The 16,356-nt window shown below is 31.6% G+C and overlaps 2 protein-coding genes across 2 annotated transcripts; one reads left to right on the top strand and one right to left on the bottom strand.

Moving 5' to 3' along the window:
* The first annotated feature begins 2,311 nt into the window (after positions 1-2,311).
* Positions 2,312-6,153, top strand: LOC146930690 (laccase-2-like). The gene is made up of 6 exons (XM_085702149.1): positions 2,312-2,522; positions 2,671-2,822; positions 3,122-3,366; positions 3,561-3,686; positions 4,247-5,209; positions 5,663-6,153. Exons 1-6 carry the CDS (start codon positions 2,376-2,378, stop codon positions 5,791-5,793), a joined length of 1,764 nt encoding a protein of 587 aa, XP_085558275.1. The 5' UTR covers positions 2,312-2,375; the 3' UTR covers positions 5,794-6,153.
* Positions 6,154-6,858: 705 nt separating this feature from the next.
* RTFL2 (ROTUNDIFOLIA like 2) lies at positions 6,859-7,638 on the bottom strand. The gene has a single exon (XM_085702160.1). It carries the CDS (start codon positions 7,418-7,420, stop codon positions 7,112-7,114), a length of 309 nt encoding a protein of 102 aa, XP_085558286.1. The 5' UTR covers positions 7,421-7,638; the 3' UTR covers positions 6,859-7,111.
* Between the last annotated feature and the right edge of the window lie 8,718 nt (positions 7,639-16,356).

Below are 16,356 nucleotides of genomic sequence, written 5' to 3'. Positions count from 1 at the left end.
AATTAATTGTCACTGAGAGCATTTTGGTCAGTTTGGGTGTCTGTGAGCAAAACATAGGCATTTAAAGAGGAGTTTTTTTTTTAAGGTTTGTAGGGGATTGGGCTTGCAATTTTCTGGCTGGTCTAGCAGCCCATTAGGCTGTTTATTATGCGACTCCTCCTTTTTTCGCCCTATTGATTTTCCGCGCGTCCTATTTCTTTCGATTATATAATCTAAACTGCATAAACAACTCATAAAAACCTCCAAAACACACGTTAAAATATTTCAGATTTTAGAATCCAAATAAGACACGCGAGAAACTCATAGGGTGAGAAAAGTAATGACATTATTATGCTGTTTATAAACTTTGATGTAAGGAGTTAAGAGTATCCAATATACTCAATTTAATCCATTTTTACTTATAAAATAAGGTATATTAATATTGCTTGCTGTACAATGTACGCACATCACATGTAACATATAAATCCTCAAATGGTTGATAAATGACGTTGGTCTCCAAAGAAATTATGCATTTCACTAATCCAATTTACAGAATAGTTCATAACTTGTTGTCAATGTTGCTTTTATCTGATATAATTAATGACTTTCTAAGTCTAACTATGTTAGTGATAAAGGATATGATAGAAGCATCAAACATTGATTATAGATTAATTATTACCATGATAAGATCCAATATCTCTACCTCACAACATTTCCTTTGTCTTCCTCGTTAAAAGAAAAGGTGGATAAAATGTCCTTCTCCTTCTTGCTCTTACTTTCTTTACGGTAATTTGAGAAAGGTACACTATATAGTTCACCAACCAGACACACCGATTTAAGTCTTTCATGAAAAGGATATGGCTAATTATTTTGACTTGATCACTAAGTCTAAACAGTTAATTGGAAATTTCCCTTTTTCTTGTTATTTCACCAGTAAACGAATTTAATTAACTACGTGGACATATTACATGTCACATATAGCCAATTCTTCAAATTTATAAGAAAATAGTCTCCATTAAATACTCATATATTATTCGTTTAAGTTCTGCTAATTAAATAGGCATAGCTTTAACATATTTTGATTTTAGGTGTTTGTATTTTGAGAAATCTTAGCTCGTCTTGTGCCTTGGATCAGTGTGTTAATAATATTTTTGCTTCTTAAAAAAAATTATGCTCTACATCAATCCTATTTTGCAAGACCTACTATTAAGTTTTTATATTAGGTTTAACTCAATAGTACAAAACTAACTTATAAGTGAGGAGTGTCACTTTTTATAAATTCAAATCAAACCATATCCTTATACACCCCTCAAGCCTCTCAATCAAACCATATCTTTATACACCCCTCGTGCTCATCAGTATTGGTCTTGATGCCTGAATATAAATGATGGGTGACCCGGATCAATAAACTCTCATACATCGATATTAGATTTTTTATATTTTTATATTGGGTTTAATTCATCCTTACAAACATCACATAAGAATTCACTTCACTTCAACTTAAATTTAACTAAATCATATTTTCCAATACCAACTTCATTCGAAATCACATTTATCAACACTCACGTTACACATAATATATAGGCTAAAATATGGTTTTAGTCCATGCAAATATACCTCGTTTTGGTTTTAGTCCCTGTAAAAAAAATTATAGAAAAAGGCCCCTGCAAAATATTTTGTTTTTGAGAATAGTCCCTAGTGCCACTTTGTGATGATTTGCATACGTGACACATGATGACTGAACCCATTTTGTAGAAAAAAGTCCCTGCAAAATATTTTGTTTTTTAAAATAGTTCCTAGAGGGACTATTCTTAAAAACAAAATATTTTGCAGGGACCTTTTTCCACAATTTTTTTACAGAGACAATAACCAAAACGAGACATATTTGCAGGGACTAAAACCATATTTTAACCTAATATACATGTTTCTTTCAAAAAAAAAAAAACCTAATATACATGTTACAACCCACATTATTTATTTGTATCAACGCAGCGGTTTGACTTCACTTTTCAAAGTAAAATGTATTTCTTTAATTTTTCTAGCAGGTCATTTTTATAGATGAATAAAATTTGCAAAAACGTGTGATGAAATATTTGATGTTGGATCGATGCACATAATTGGACAAGAAAGAAACTTGAATTTAGGGAGTAAAGATTAGGGCACGTAATTGAGACACTACCAGTAAAATTAACGTTAGTGGCACTCAAAATTTAGAAGACCCTGGGACCTTACATAGTTGGTAAAAATCAAAACTCTTGTATGACATACGACCAAACATTAATTTGTACTCAGTTCTTGTATATAAATAAGCATGTTTCCAGTGCCCTCATGCAGCTCTTAGTGACTGATGCAATAAGAGATATCCTTCAACTATCTTGTACTCATTCAAGGTGGCAATGCATATCAAAATGATTGTCACTGTTCCATTATCAAAGGCTCTTTTTGCAGCTTTTCTCTTTGTCACCACCTTCCTCTTAACCTCCCCTGGATTTGTTTTGGCTACTTCACAACATGGAAGTGTTACAAGACACTACAAATTTGATGTATATACACTTTATATTATATAAATTAATTCCTTTCAAATATTTATCACTTAATTAATTAACTTAAAACCTACCAAATTGTATAACATATGTAGTGTAAGAAAAAAAAAAGTTTTATAGTATATCATTGTTTTTATTATTTCTGCAGATAAGGTTGGCAAAGGTTACGAGGCTGTGCCACACAAAAAGCATGGTTACCGTGAATGGGAAGTTCCCGGGTCCTCGAATTGTTGTACGAGAAGGGGACAGATTATTGGTTAAGGTTGTTAATCATGTTCCAAACAATATCAGCCTGCATTGGTAAGAACTATTTTTTTTTAATTATTTGTAATTTTTCACATTTTTTTCAAAGAGCCTAATTAACTGCAAAACTCACAAAAACTAAGTGTTGAGAAAATAGGATTTGAACCGGCGCCCAAGCATATCAAATGTCGTTGTAGTTTTCACCATGAGTTTTACTCTCACACACACGCAATTTTTTTTTACATTTATATTGTATGTTGTACATCATGGATCTAGTTAGGATATCCATATGCATGAAATGAATTATTGTACTAATATTGACAATAATGGTGAATGCATGCTTGATAAAAAAACAGGCATGGTGTGAGACAACTTCGTAGTGGTTGGTCGGATGGTCCATCATACATAACTCAATGCCCAATTCAAACAGGTCAGAGTTATGTGTACAACTTCACCATTGTTGGACAAAGAGGAACTCTCTTCTGGCATGCTCATTTCTCATGGTTAAGAGCTACTGTCTATGGACCTCTCATCCTTCTCCCAAGGCACAATGAATCTTATCCTTTTCAAAAACCCTACAAGGAAGTCCCCATTCTCTTTGGTACATATGAACAATCATTCCTCAGTATAAATTTATAATAAATAATTTATTATACTTTGGTATTTTATATTTCTAGCTGGAGTTTATACTTTTTTAAGGAAAGATATAATAAAGATATTTTTTTTATTTTACAAAAAAATATATGATATGAAAGGTTTTGTAATCTTATACATATCTTTGACAAATATGCATAGGTGAGTGGTGGAATGCAGATCCTGAAGCTGTAATTGCACAAGCTCTGCAGACAGGGGGTGGCCCAAATGTTTCTGATGCCTACACCATTAATGGGTTTCCTGGACCTCTTTACAATTGCTCCAAAGGTACACGTGCAGCTTGTATATAACTGGCATTTCTAGTTATTTGTTTTTAATTAAGAACTAAATAAATTTTGTACATTTAATGTAATTTTTTTTACACTAATATATATATATATATATATATATATATATATATATATTAACATAACAAAGTGATATGATACTAAAATGTGATTTAATTGAATTTATGTTTAAAAAAGTTCTACATAGTTAAAGAGTTTTTTTTTCTTTCTCAATTCATTAAATAGAAGTAAATTGATTATATATTGTTTATTTAGCTTAATTTCGTTTATAAATAACACAATATCTTACAAGTTGCTTTGCTTAACACCACTTTAATTAATAATATTTTATTTTATTTTATTAGAGAAAAAACCAAGTTCCACTTAGGATAAAGAAAATGTTTGAAATGAGTTTATAAATAGTGACACCTCTCATTTTACAAACTAATTTGTAAAAATCGAGTTAGATAAATTGACGAATAATGACTAGAATTGATGAATTGATTGGTTTTTTTTTTTTTGAAAGATGAATTGATTGGTTTGTTATCATATCATGGACAGATACATACAAATTGAAGGTGAAGCCAGGAAAAACATATCTATTACGTTTGATCAACGCTGCACTCAACGACGAACTCTTTTTCAGCATTGCTAATCACACATTAATCCTTGTCGAAGCAGATGCATCTTACATTAAACCATTCGAGTCCAATACCATCATACTTGGACCAGGTCAAACCACAAATGTTCTATTAAAAACTAAACCAAATTACCCAAATGCCACATTCTACATGCTAGCTAGACCATATTTCACAGGGCAGGGTACTTTCGACAATTCCACAGTAGCTGGAATTTTAGAATACACTAAACCAAATGATCAAACAAATAAAAATCTCCATATTCTAAAACCTGTGCTTCCAGCCATCAATGATACTAATTTTGTTGCTAATTTTAGTAACAAATTTCTTAGCTTAAATAGTCCAAAATACCCTGCAAATGTGCCTAAAACTATTGACAAAAACTTTTTCTTTACCGTTGGACTAGGAACTAGTCCATGCCCAAAAAACCAAACTTGTCAAGGACCAAATAATAGTTCAAATTCAAAATTTGCAGCTTCAATGAACAATGTATCATTTGCTTTACCTTCTATAGCACTTCTCCAACAACATTTCTTTGGAACTAATAATGGTTTTACAACGGATTTTCCGGTTGTACCGTTAAGGCCGTTTAACTATACAGGAACACCTCCAAACAATACTTTGGTTAGTAATGGTACAAAGACAGTGGTGATACCATATAACACTAGAGTTCAGGTTATATTGCAGGATACAAGCATTTTGGGAGCTGAGAGTCATCCTTTGCATCTTCATGGATTTAATTTCTTTGTTGTTGGTCAAGGTTTTGGAAATTTTAATGCTAGTATTGACCCTGCAAGGTTTAATCTTGTTGATCCTGTTGAGAGGAATACTGTTGCTGTGCCTTCTGGTGGTTGGGTTGCAATACGATACCTTGCTGACAATCCAGGTGATTGACTATGGTTCTGTTTGGATAATCATCTTAATTAAGCACTTATCATATAAGCGTTTATGCATAGCTATTTCTATAACAAATGACAAAAAAGTCAAAGTATTTTCATATAACCTATAAACTGATTTCATAAGCTGTCCTAGAGAACTTACGAAAATAAGTTAAAAACAATTTATAGACATTGTCGTAAGTTGTTTTCAATTTATTTTATAAGCTCTTCTAAACAGTCTTACAAGTGTCTATGCCAATAGACCAGATTAAATAATTAAGTCAATCGAAATATTACATATCATATAGTTTTTCTTATCTTGTATCTCAAGTTATTTATATGATACTTTCACCTAAAAAAAAGTTATTTATATGATACTTTGATCACTTTAATTATAAAGCATATAATGAATTAATTAGACTTTTTTTGATCTATTTGCTATGAATGTATGGTCGAAACAGGTGTTTGGCTGATGCATTGCCACTTTGATGTGCACCTTAGTTGGGGATTAAGGATGGCTTGGATTGTTGAGGATGGAAAGTTACCTAATCAAAAATTGCCTCCTCCTCCTAAGGATCTCCCCAAATGTTGATTACTACACCAATTGACTCTGCCAATTTTCCTTACTAAAGAAACCCTTTTCTACACCTTTTGATTTTCCATTTCCATTTCCATTTCCATGTAAATTTAAGGATTTATGGTTTGCCACATTTTGCATATACTGTGCAGAGAGTGAAGTGTGTCCGGCACTAGTATATGATGATTCCAGTCTTTCTTTCATTGTATCAATTTTTGTTTTCACCTAATTTTCAAGTGACCAAAAAATAAAGGTGGGTGGTTTTCTATATATCATTATAAATATCATTGTACTTACTTAAGGGTTAATGATAACTTTTTATTCAAAAAAAAAGGGTTAATGATAACTTATTGAAATAATATGTATTTTTCTCATATTTTGTTTACTTTCTCCGTATGATTCAAGCGTTTTATCTATCATATATGAACCTGTATTTTATTCGTCTGTAGACGAAGTGGCAAACATCACTGTGAATCCTATGTATATGTTCACTACGAATAACAACGGGTATTTTATATTCATTAAAGCAAATAGCTTGTCCCAATTCTCAAGTATATTTATTAAGTTATATTCTATGAATTTTTTATAAATTATTTATTCATTATCAATTCAAATAGGTTACAACAATTAATTGCACAAAAAAGATTAGAATATTTGACAACATTGCAGTAACTGTACTTTTTCCACTGTGACATATTAGAATGATTGGAACTGGTGACCACTGCTCAAGTGTAAAATTCTGATCTACCAAGATGTAACAATTTGAACTACTAATAAAAAGAATCCGGTGATTCTTTTGTTTTTCACCTTTTTATGGGAAAAACAAAGGAACGTGGCTTACATTTTCAATGCAGATCCAAATAGTACTACTATGATGCTAATTTGAGTTAAAAATATCCAAATTATTATTATTTTGAGCAAATAACCTTATTATTTACAAAGAATAAATCCTTGTCCTTCTAAACACACAAATAAAGTGATGACAGAATCACACATATAGATGAACCTTGCATTAAGCAAATATATGAATCTAGCATTATTGTATGGTGATTATTGTTTAATAAGAATCTGAAACTATAGTATACTAACATACTAACATTTATCATTCCAAAAAGAAAAAGAGGAAGATGCACTAATACTAGAATGAAGTGAATATTTGCTAATGTGCAAAACTTATAGGTCATACATAATTACAATTACAAAGATGAAAAAAGAAAGAAAAAAAAAATAGGATCCCTCTAAATTCAAATAAAAATAGTTGTGCACTGAAAAGGGGATCTGACTCTGAGCAATAGACTTGTTCTGCTATCTGCACCTCCCTTTAGGAATACTATTAATCTCCATGTTTGTGCCAACAAACTAACATGGCTACACATCTCCTCATGATGTAAAATCTTGCTTTCTGTTCTTTGGCTATATTGGTACATTTCTTACCTATTGATGGATTCTTCTGTGAATAGCTTCTTGAAAGATTGCCACTGTTATTAGATGTAGAAGAACTCTTTTGTGAAAAGCTCTTCAAAAGTAGTGGCGAGTTTGAAGAAGAGCCTCTTGTTGAACAACTCCTTGAAAATAATGATGACTTGGTGGATGATGTGTTTGAACTTTTTTCCTTCTTTGATAGCTTCCACTTTTCATCCATTACAAAACAGTTTAAGGAACTGTAATATATAGCTATAACTATAGCGATAGCTAGCTACAAACCTTTGTGTGTGAGTGAGTGTGTTTGTGTGAGTCAGAGTGGAGAAAGAGCAATGTTGATAGGAAAGAAGAAAGAAAACTGACTCTTGTGGGACAGTTTAGTGTATAAAAAGTGGTTTCATAGAAAATTGTTAATAAGATTTGATATTATAATAAGGTGATTAATAATAAACAAATCTGATGCATATCTATATGTACTCAATCATCATTGATTTGTATATGAATGCAAGTTATGTAATGAAAGATACATATCTTTAATAGTACTCTCTTAAGGCCAACACGAGTTTGGTCGATAAAGATTCAACTCAAATTTCACAAAAACTTAGGTTAAAATCTCGTTATTAATATCTAGACCTGATTGGTAGATAGTATGTAAGTAAATACCTCTATAAGTTATGTAATGAAAAATACATATGTTTAATAGTACTCGATTAACGTCAACACAAGTTTGGTTGGTAAAGATTCAACTCAAATTTCACAAGGATTTAGGTTAAAATCTCGTTATCGATATCAGGACCTGATTGGTAGATAGTATGTAAGCATCTCTATAAGCACTATTAGAAACGTGAGACTTTCCGTTACCTTGATTGAGACCGAGCTCTCATAATTTATTACTATCTATAAAAAATAGTACATTGCCAACATTTTAAGTTTTTTTTTTCCTCTTTACTTTTTTCTTTTGCACCATTTTTATCCCTACTTTTCACTGTAGAACTATTCTAATCTAGAAGGGTTGATATTTGGACGTGGAAAATTTGTTCTTCTGAATTTGATTGATGGGAATGAAATTGGGATGGATACATGAAACCCCTTTGGGGACAAATATCTGGTATGGTTCTAAAATGGACAATCACTTATTAAAATAATACACTGTACTGTGTAGACCAATGTTAGCTGGTTCTCATGTGATGGATTGTGCACCTTGTTGTGGCCGTTAGAATCTTCAAAATATGTATTAAAATTAAAGTCACAAAGACTGTGTCAAATTTGATTAAAATTTAAGATGCTCTTCATTATTCAGCAGAATGCACATGGTTAAATGAATCAAATTTGACACTAATCGGCAATATGGTTGACATAGTCAAAAGGTGTGTTTGAATTAGAAAATCATGATGTGTAGCTTTAATTATAGTAGTAGTGTTTCATGATATATAATATCTTACTGTATGAATATGACTCTTGTTTGTCAAGAATATATACATGATATGATGCAAAAGAAGACAATATATTTCTTAAACAATGATTAATTTCCATCTCACCGTTGTCTTCATTATGAAATTAACATTAATTGTGAAAAAGGAGGGAGATAATTAATTGGCAAGTGGTTAGTAATCTTTGTGTTCACCAAAGAATTTGCTCAAAAAATAATGTTCACCAAAGAAATTGAGTTTATTATTGTAAAATATAATGAGTTTATTGTTTTAATAATTTAGAGTAAAATTTAACGTATTAAACGTATTAAAGTATATTCCTACTTTTCAAAAAAATATTAAACGTATTAAAGTGTATTCTACATTTCTAGTAACTTGATTCCAATGGAAATCATTTTTCTTCTCCAACTATAATTCAGGTATATGTGATAAATTCCTTTTATTTTCTTTCATTAATTCATAAAATATCCAGATTTTTTTTTCTGAAGGGATCCTAATAGAAAAGTCAATCCTCATTTTGTTTTATTTCATTTCACTGATAATTAAATATTCAAACTAATAATAAACAGTGATACAAATTAGGGTTAAATATGTTTTTAGTCCCTATAAAATTGAGACCTTTTAAATTTAGTCCTTACTTAATTTTAATGGTATTTTTAGTCCCTATAAAAAAAATGGCACTCAATATTAGTCCCTACTCAATTCAAATTTGTTTAATTATGCTTAAATTCTTAAGTTTTCGAACATTCTTTTGCAGACATGTTAAGAACATTACTAAAAGTTCCTCCGCAAAAAATTATCGCAAAATTTGATTTTTACTTCCATATTTTTGTTACTTTTATCTTTAACTTTTGTAGTTTTAAAAATTTTATAGTTAATTTATTTCATGTTAAAAAATTCTAAATTTTAGTAAATGAACCTTTCATAGTGTTATAAACTTGTGTCAAAAAAATCGCACAAAAATTTAAGAGTTTAAGTATAATTAATCAAACATTGTTTTAGCAGGGACTAAAATTATAATTAATTTCTTTTTGTAGGGACTAAAAAATGTATTAAAATTAAGTAAGGATTAAACTTAGAAACTCTCAATTTTATAGGGACCAAAAACATATTTAACCCTACAAATTAAATCTTCAACATTTTCTTTTACTTTTTGGTTGAGCATATATAATAATTTGCATGATTGACTGACAACACGCCAGTCACCAGTAAAATCAAGGGTACGATGTTTGTTTGGGGACCATGTAGTCTTGAAACTCTTGTACAGCACCCACTTAGAGTAATAAAAAAAACTGTGAAATATTGAGAAACAGATTACAGCAAAATCATTTTAACAAAAAACAAGAGGTACTTTGATATTTGCTTTGAAACTTTCAAAAAATCAGTCATATAAATTTAGTCCACTTGATTTATTTTATATTTTTATTGATTAGATGATTATTGATTATGCTGTTAAAATTCCAACAATTTATACAAATTCTTTCAGTGTCATGACAAATAGATTTAGGAATCATCATATCATAGCTTGTAGATTATAACCAAGAACGCTCGGAAGCATGGATTGGACCTAAGTGACTCAGCAACAGCAAGTACTTATAATATCTAAGATAGATCATAAACGACATATCATTAGAGTGTGTTTGGATTTGGAGATTGAAAATTTTAGAGAAGTTAGAATTATAAACAATTCAAACGATTCAATTGAATTGCATTTATTTTTAAATGTTTTTGTTTGGATACAAATGTTTTTTGTTCGGCTGGGTGTGATTTTGTGGAAGATCGGGATCACTTATTTTTTCAATGCAATTTTTACGGAAGACTTTGGTATACAATTACTGATTGGCTTGGTGTTATGAGTGTGTTTGGATGGGGTGATTGAGAAAATTTAAAGAATTTAAAATTTTAAATAATTCAAATGATTCAATTAAAATGTTTTCATTTCTCAATACTTTTATTTGGATGAAATAATAAAAAATTTCATTGTCATCATTATTGAGAAACTTTTATGCATTTTAATTTAATTTAAAAATTGAAATTAGGGGTCAATTTTTAATTTTCAAAACTTTTGAGGGGTCAAATTATAATTCTTGAAAAAATTGAGGGGTCAATTTGCATTTTTTTGGAAATTTAGTGGGGTCAATTTGAAATTTTTGGGAAATTTGAGGACCAAAATGTAAAATTTGAAAAAAAGAAATGATATTTGAACAACCAATTTTTGACCACTTTATCTCTCATACTCACATTATGTTTTTACTTTCTCTCTATTGCTTTGGTTTTTTGTGTCACTATCTAAATATTTTTGTATATTTTGGTTGTCCATGAAGTTGTCAAACAAAGAGTTGTTCAAATAACATTCCTCTTTGAAAAATTATAACAATGAAGAATTTGAAATTCTTAGCTTTTAGGTATCATTTGAAATTCTCTATATTTAACTTGTAAAAAATACTTCATAAATTTCCATCATTTTAAAAATTCTTCAAATTATTATCCAAACAATGGAATTCACCTCAAAGTATGTGAATTCCCTCAAAACATTACATTACCTCAAAACATTACCCCATCCAAACAATCATTCTTTTTGGTTCGGTGGGTTAGGGGGATTTTCCAAAAATTCCCGCTCAACATTTAACATTGTTTGGGTTTTAGTGCTTTTTCACTATTTGGAAGGATCACAATGCCATGATTTTTAATAATAAGGTCGATCATCTTGTCGTCTTATCGGCGAAGATCAAAATTCAAGCTTTCTGGTGGTTAAAATCGCACTACATTTTGTTTAATTTAGATTACCATACTTGTAGTTCGAATCCATTGTCTTGTTTGATGAAGGTATCTTAATTTTGATTTTGGCTTCTTGATGTAGTTTTTTTTTTGTATTTGGTAAACTCTTGAACTTTTAAGCTTACTTTGGTACTCCTTGTGGCAGAGGAGCTAATATTTTGGTTTAATATATTTCGTTAGCCTTTTAAAAAAATGTTATTATTTTTGAGATATGTATGTAAATTTTGAAATTTTTGGGTCAGTAAAAATAGGGGTTAGTTTGCATTTTTTTGAAATTTTGAGGGGTCAGTTTGTAATTTTTAAAAAATAAGGTCAATTTGAGAATTTTTATAAATATGAGGACAGACTTGCAAAATTTGAAAAAAATTGTAAGAAAGAAGAAATTTAAAATTCCTAACTTTTAGGTGTCATTTGAAATTCTCTAGATTTAAAGTGGACAAAATACTTCACAAATTTTCATCATTTTGAAAATTCTCCAAATTATCATCTAATCAATGAAATTAATCTAAAACAATTTGAATTCCCTCAAAAAATTACATTACCTCAAAACATTCCCCATCCAAATACACTCTTAGGATTTGAGATAACTCAAAGAGAGAGCAATTATGAGAGGAAAACCACCCTCATTATCGTCTAGGTTTACCATATGCTTCACCATATGATGAAGTTGGAGTTAGGAACTCTATGAATGCTCGACATTTATATGGATTTGTTCAAATTCCTCCTTCCATTGCATAGAATTCGACGAACTTTTCATCTCAAAGCCAATGGTGCACTTTTGAGGATTCAATCACATGTTGTGCTTTCATGCTTGCTCGAAGACCTTTTTAAGGTGGGTGATCTGATGAACCTCTTTTTTTTTGGATTTTACAATCATATCTTGCATGTAAATTTTAAGCATGTCACTTATATGGTCTTTGAAGACATTGTTCATCAGTCTTTGATAGGTTGCACCTTTGTTTTTGAGACCAAATGACATTACATTGTAGCAATATGTAACACCCCAGATTGCTTTCAGGATTGTCGACTGACCCCACAAACCAACATGAGTCTTTTAATGCACCGGATCCCATCAGAACTCCGCAGTTAAGCGTGCTTGGGCGAGAGTAGTACTAGGATGGGTGACCTACCGGGAAGTTTCCCGGTAAGCGTGCGAATGAGGACAAAATACGCTGAAAAGACTCGTGTTGGTTTGTAGGGTCAGTCGGCAATGCTTAAAGGCGTCTGGGATGTTACACAATAATTCCATATTCATGCACAAAGGCTATTTTTTGTATGTCAATTTTAGCCATTGGAATTTGGTTTTACCAAGAATATGCATCCATAAATGATAATAGTTTACTACCTGATGAATTATCTACTGGTTTATCTATGCTAGAAAGAGGGTAAGAGTCTTAAGGCAAGCATTATTAAGATTGGTATAGTCATAAACCATTTGACTCGTGCTCCACCGTATTAGCATCAAAAGTCACTTTGACTTTTTCCTCCTTTTTGTCCGCCTTCTTTGATTCAATATCTCTGTGAAGGGTAGCCACCACATCATCTTTTGCATGACACTTAACTTTCAAGCGAACTGTTGACAAGACAACTTCTTGTTCTGCAAGAGTGGGTCTTTCGATGATGCAATTGTAAAGGGACTTGCAATCTACAACCAAAAACTAGATTTGATGGACCATTCTCATGTCACCTGGAGGCCGTACGAGCACCGATGAGACGTGACACGTTTTCAGGATGTGTGCTGGTACTCTGGATGGATCATGGCCGGCGAACAAAAGATGGTGCATCACTTGAAGCGGGTTCTGAGGCAGTACAGATATGTTCAGACTGTTCCCCGCCCTCCTACTACGATTATGCCTCTTGCCCCAGCAGATGTGGCTGCTGCCTTCTTGGAGTTTGCTCTGCATGTCGTTCCCTAGCAGCAGAGGGGTGCCCAGGTCCCAGACGACGAGCCTTGGAAGCATTCAAATAGGTACGTTAGGTGGTTCTACCGTGTATCCCATCCTCCCATCGTCAACCCTGCTCCAGAGCCACATTGTCATGCCGAGACCTGTCTACCAGTATATTCTTGTTGACCAGGAGTGGGCCAGACATCCCCCCGATCCATTGCAAGTCATTACCAGCATGCGAGGCAGGGTGGAGCATGCGATGCAGATTCTAGAGGTGGTTTCAAATCCATTCTTCTTCGGCATTTTGGAGGACCTCCGTACCGATTATAGCGTGTTTGAGCAGCAGCTGGTTCTGAGGAGGAGGTTTAGGAATCCACAGGAGCAGCAGTAGTGTCTTATTTTAGGACTTGTTTTTATATTTGTAGTATTTTTATGACATTTTGTTGGATTTGGATGTAATACATTTACATTTGCGCGGTTGCGCCTCTTTATGACATTTGCGTTAATTTTCGTTAAAATTGTGTTTCTAAATTATGAATGAATGAATGAATGCATGTTCTATGTTTTATGAGTTTTGGTTGAATGAATGAATGGTTGTACCTATGTATGGTTTTAATTTTTGAGTTCAGGGAACTAGGCAGTAGCTACTGCTGTCTATTCTGGTGCGCACAGAACCAGCGTGAGTTAACTTGCGCTAGTGTTAACACTAGCGTGACTTAACTTGCGCCAGTGTTAACACTAGCGTGACTTAAGTCACGCTACGTGGGTTAACTCACATTGCTTTTGCACTAGCGTAACTTAAGTCACGTAAGGACGTTTTGGACATTTACTTTGGGAATGAGCGAAACCATTTGGGTAAAGAGCAGATTTCAATATTCAAATCAAGTTAGTGTGAAGTAGACATTAGAAATGGTCAAATGATTACATGATGGTCAACATCATTTCAAGTCATGTGGTATTAACAATACTTTCACCTAGTAAATTGTTTACATCTTAAATTTATATATTTTGTTATTTTATTAAATCAATAAAAAAACTTAATAAAAGAAGCTTGATAAACAGAAAATTGACTATAATTATGAGAGTGTAAAAAATGACTGCCAAAAAATATTTGTGTTCCTGGGTGATTGAGATGTTTTTGGGTTATCATAATGATATTGCCGACCATGTCGGGTCAGGAGAATAAAAGCAATGAAGAGTCCCACATGTAGACATGTGAGCTGCATAAGGAATGGTCACTTGATCAGGTGATGGAGATTTAATTGCCTTATTTCTTTTCTCCTAAATGTATTCCCGCCAATAGTTAGAAACTAATCTTTTTTTTTCGCACCAAACATTTGATTGAGTCAGGATAAGATATCCTAATTATATTTTGTCTCTTTATCCTGCGTATCAAATAGACTCTTAAGGTTTGAATATCCATTTATGAAGATAATATCTCTGAATAAATGTTATTTTATACACATCATACGGAGATCAAATCTATGATTATATGTTTAAGAGACTTGATTATCTGCTAATTGCGTTACACTATATTATAACTGTTCTATTTTTTAATAATAAATAATAAACAACACCACTCCACTGCCAACTCTACATATCTTGTTTCTCTACTAACTTACCTGGTGCCTGGAGGTGGGAAATATATTATTACAGATTCTGTAGAAACAATGTTTAAATTTGGGAGATGCTCTTTGACCATTGACCAGTAGCAACATGAAGGTAATTGTCTCTTTAGTATTTTAAAGGATGGGAAAATGTCTCATTTAGGTACATGTCGCCAAAGTTTAAACCATTTTTAAACACCGTAAACTACATGTGTCGTTTCCCTCTAAAAAACAATCTTGATCACATATAAAAATAAAAATATACAAAATATGAAAACTTTACGTGAACATGTCACAATTAATATAAAATTTATATTAGGGGAATATTAATGGATGTTTCTTTGGATATTGGTTAGAATACTAAAAGTAGTAAGTTTATATAAAAAAATTTATAATTATTGCATTGGAACAAATTGTATTTTAAGATAAAATTTTTTTTAGTAGAATCCTTAAACAATGTCTTTAGGGCTATCGTTACCAAAACCCTATTTATTATGCTTACACATTTTATTTGATGTAATAGTTAGTTGCAATTATAATCATTATTTACACTTTCTTTCCTTTCAAAATGATTATTTACACTAATTAATTAAGTTAGGCTATTATTCTCATTGGCCGTATAAATCTTGTTAGCACTTTTTTGTACTGTGGTATCAAAGAGATAATTATTCTGCTACATTTTTTCTCTACTTTTTTTTTGAGAAAAATTTCTTTAAAGTTTAACTGATTTATTTTTCCTTTTCTACCTCAAATCAAGATTTTAGTTGAATGCAATTTCATTTTCTAATTACTTCATAGCTTCAGTTCACCATTCAATTTATAGTTGGTACTAGCCTTCACTTTGTTTATACTTTCTCTTCTCTCTTACATTTTTAAAGATCTTTGTTGATTACTTGTTTGTGCATTAATTACCAACTCCCAAAATGGAACAAGTAAATAATAACAGACTAATGCAGTGTTTGGATTGGAGTTTGCAATTGGCAACATATATATTCTCCCTTCCCTCTCTATGCAAGTTTAACGTGATTTAAAGAAGCCAAAAAGTGTAGGATCACGTGCGCTTGTGGAAAATCCACAGCTGTTCCAAACACACTATAAGTGTATGTGTCTCTAGATGAGTTGAATAATATTAGTTAAACTGAATATATGAATCTCTTAACTTTGTTTTCAGCTGACCAAAGAAAGCATTTTTGATGATTCTATTATTATTTATACTATCAATAAGCTTCAAAATGAAGCTAAGAGTCTCACTCACACATATGCTTCAAGAATTGGAAGCATAAAAGAAAAGTCAGAGGAAAGAGCAACCCTGAAAATAGATGTATTTTATGCTGCTGAAGAGATCAAGAAATGGGGGATACAAGTTTTATACAAATTAATTTCTTTTATTAATTAACTAAATGAACTCTTATCTATATAACTGCTAGCATTTATTAGTAATCTTTATGTGGTTAC

Source organism: Medicago sativa, chromosome 4, assembly GCF_051527215.1.
Source record: "Medicago sativa cultivar Bolivia chromosome 4, Bolivia_mono, whole genome shotgun sequence".
Lineage (NCBI taxonomy): Eukaryota > Viridiplantae > Streptophyta > Magnoliopsida > Fabales > Fabaceae > Medicago > Medicago sativa.
This window is presented reverse-complemented; position numbering and strand designations above follow the sequence as displayed.